The sequence below is a fragment of the Rhincodon typus genome, chromosome 11 (assembly GCF_021869965.1).
Source record: "Rhincodon typus isolate 14 chromosome 11, sRhiTyp1.1, whole genome shotgun sequence".
NCBI classification, from domain to species: Eukaryota; Metazoa; Chordata; class Chondrichthyes; order Orectolobiformes; family Rhincodontidae; genus Rhincodon; species Rhincodon typus.
The window spans coordinates 17,308,736-17,311,131 of record NC_063342.1 but is presented as its reverse complement, the minus strand read 5'-3'; the positions used below and the strand labels follow the sequence as shown (position 1 = coordinate 17,311,131).

The window sequence follows — 2,396 nt, the reverse complement described above, 5'->3', positions numbered from 1 at the left end:
TGTGTGTCTGTGTGTCTGTGTGTCTGTGTGTCTGTGTGTCTGTGTGTGAAAGAGAGACATTTTGTTTTATGCATAGTATAGGTGCTACATGGCATTTATTTATATATGTTATGTTTATAGCAATAGGCTGGTGATGCATTTTCAAATAATTATTTAAAAATCGTCTTTGTTGCTTAACTTCAAAGCCAGAATTTGATCCCATTTCTCCCCTTGCTTAATCCTGTGGTACTGAATCAATCCATTTGATTGTTGGAGGGTTATGGATGTGTAGTCAGCAGTCCTGTGATAACGGGGCAGCTCACCAATCTGTGAACTTACGAAGGTATTCGAACAGGCTATTCAACAAAGCAGAATGGAGCCCGTCATTGTATTGTGTTCTCATTTGATTTGATTTATTATTGTCACATGTACGGAGATACAATGAAAAGTATTATTTTGTGTGCTATCCAGACAAATCATACCTTAACATAAGTATATCAGGGTAGAACAGAATGCAGAATATAGTGTTACAACTACAGAGAAGATGTCGAGAAATATGAACTCTAAAATATGAGAGGTCTGTTCGTGTTCTTATAATAGTGGGGAAGAAGCTGTTCTTGAATCTGTTAATATGTGTTTTCAAACTTTTGTATCTTCTGCCCAATGGAAGAGGGTGGAACAGAGTATAGCTGGGGTGGGAGGGCTGCTTTCCCGAGGCAATGGGAAGTGTAGATGGAGTAAATGGAAGGAAGGCTGGTTTGTGTGATGGACTGGGCTGTGTTCACAACTCTGTAATTTCTTGTGGTCTTGAGCAGAGCAGTTGCCATACCAAACTGTGATGGATCTGGATAGGATGCTTTCTACGGTGCATCTACAAGAACTGGTCAGAGTCTTTGTGGACATGCCGAATTTCCTTAGCCTCCTGAGGCAGCAGAGATGCTGGTGTGCTTTCTTGGCTGTAGCATTGATATGGAAGGACTAGGACGGGTTGTTGGCGATATTTACTGCTAGGAACTTAAAGCTCTTGACCATCTTCACTTTAGCACCACTGATACAGACAGGAGTGTGCCCTCCACTTCGCTTCCTGAAGTTGATGACCAGCTCCTTCGTTTTGCTGACAAAGAAGGAGAGATTGGACTGTTGACAGTGACCTGACTGTTTGCTCAACGAGTTTGTCCTGTGTGAGTTTAGAGAATGAATATTAGTAGGCTACTTAACCATAGAAAGAATAAGACTCAAACCTGACCGGACTCGCGTAACAACATCTGACTCACATGGAGCAGAATAGAGCATTTGGACTAAATGGCCTGTTTCGGTGCTACAATTTCTATGTAACAGCATGTATTTATCTTACACTTCAAATGTTGAAAAACATCCCAACGAGCTTCACAGAAGCATAAGGATAATAGGGATTCGAAGACAAGTTTTGGGAGGAGTAATCACAAGTTTGGTTAAAGGTGTAGGTGGCCATAAGAAATGTCTTAAAGGTGGAGAGGTAGCAGGAGAGAATTTAATTGTATAATCTAACAGCTGAAAGCACCAGTGATGGGTTGAATGTAGGACTGAGGACTGGAGGACTTGGGGGTGAAGGCATGATGAGTTGTAGCATTGGGGGCAGTTACACAGATCGGGAAGAGGAAAGCCATGAGCAAATTACATCAGACGGTAAGAGTTGTAGGTTTGGGCTGCTGGTGCCTGGGCATGTTCATCGATGAGGACAAGGGTGTTGGATAAATGGGGCTTGTTGTGGGATAGAATGCATTTCAGTTTTTCAGCAAGGGTCACTAGGAGTCAGAGCCTTGGACAATTTCTCTTCCCATTTCCTCCACTCTGAGTAATCCTGCATACTCCTGGAACTTTTCGAGTTTAAAATGCTTTGGCATTTTCCAACGTTGTCGAATGGTTCCTTTTGTTTCCTTACAGGATACCCCCCGAAGTGCAGAAATACTGAAACAGCTCATCGATGTGAACAAGATCCAAAGCAACCTGTATACATGAGATTGTAACAATATCTGAACTGTTTTAAAATTAACAAAAAATTGAGAGATTTCCAAAAATACTTTGTTTGCTGTCTGTATTTAGTAATATTTTGAAATGCTTAAGAATATTAAACTATGACAGATTTGTTTTGGAGTATATTGAATTAAATATTTTGTTGGATTGTGCAGTGTACTGTTTGTGTCTTTACTCTTTTTTTTAATTTCTACCTTGATTTTATTTTTCTGTTGCACGACTCATTTATTTCCAGTCTGGAGCTAATTCTGTTAGCCCCAGTAATCTAGCTCTCATTAGATTGCTGCCATTGTCCTGTAGGCTTGTCAATGATTAAAATCTGCAGTGAAAAAATGCCTTTGTTTCCCTTTATTGAGGTCATTTACCTGATAGTTACAAGTTGGCGATGGGAGTGGGTGAGAGGC

General features: G+C 40.6%; 1 protein-coding gene across 2 annotated transcripts in view; it reads left to right on the top strand.

Moving 5' to 3' along the window:
• Positions 1-2,151, top strand: part of psmg1 (proteasome (prosome, macropain) assembly chaperone 1) — a 28,899-nt gene extending 26,748 nt beyond the window's left edge. For both annotated transcript variants that reach the window (XM_020509612.2, XM_048602756.1), the window contains exon 7: positions 1,903-2,151. In XM_020509612.2, coding sequence (XP_020365201.1) covers positions 1,903-1,977 — 75 coding nt within the window. In that variant the 3' untranslated portion in view covers positions 1,978-2,151. The remainder of the gene's footprint in view (positions 1-1,902) is intronic.
• The last annotated feature ends 245 nt before the right edge of the window (positions 2,152-2,396 follow it).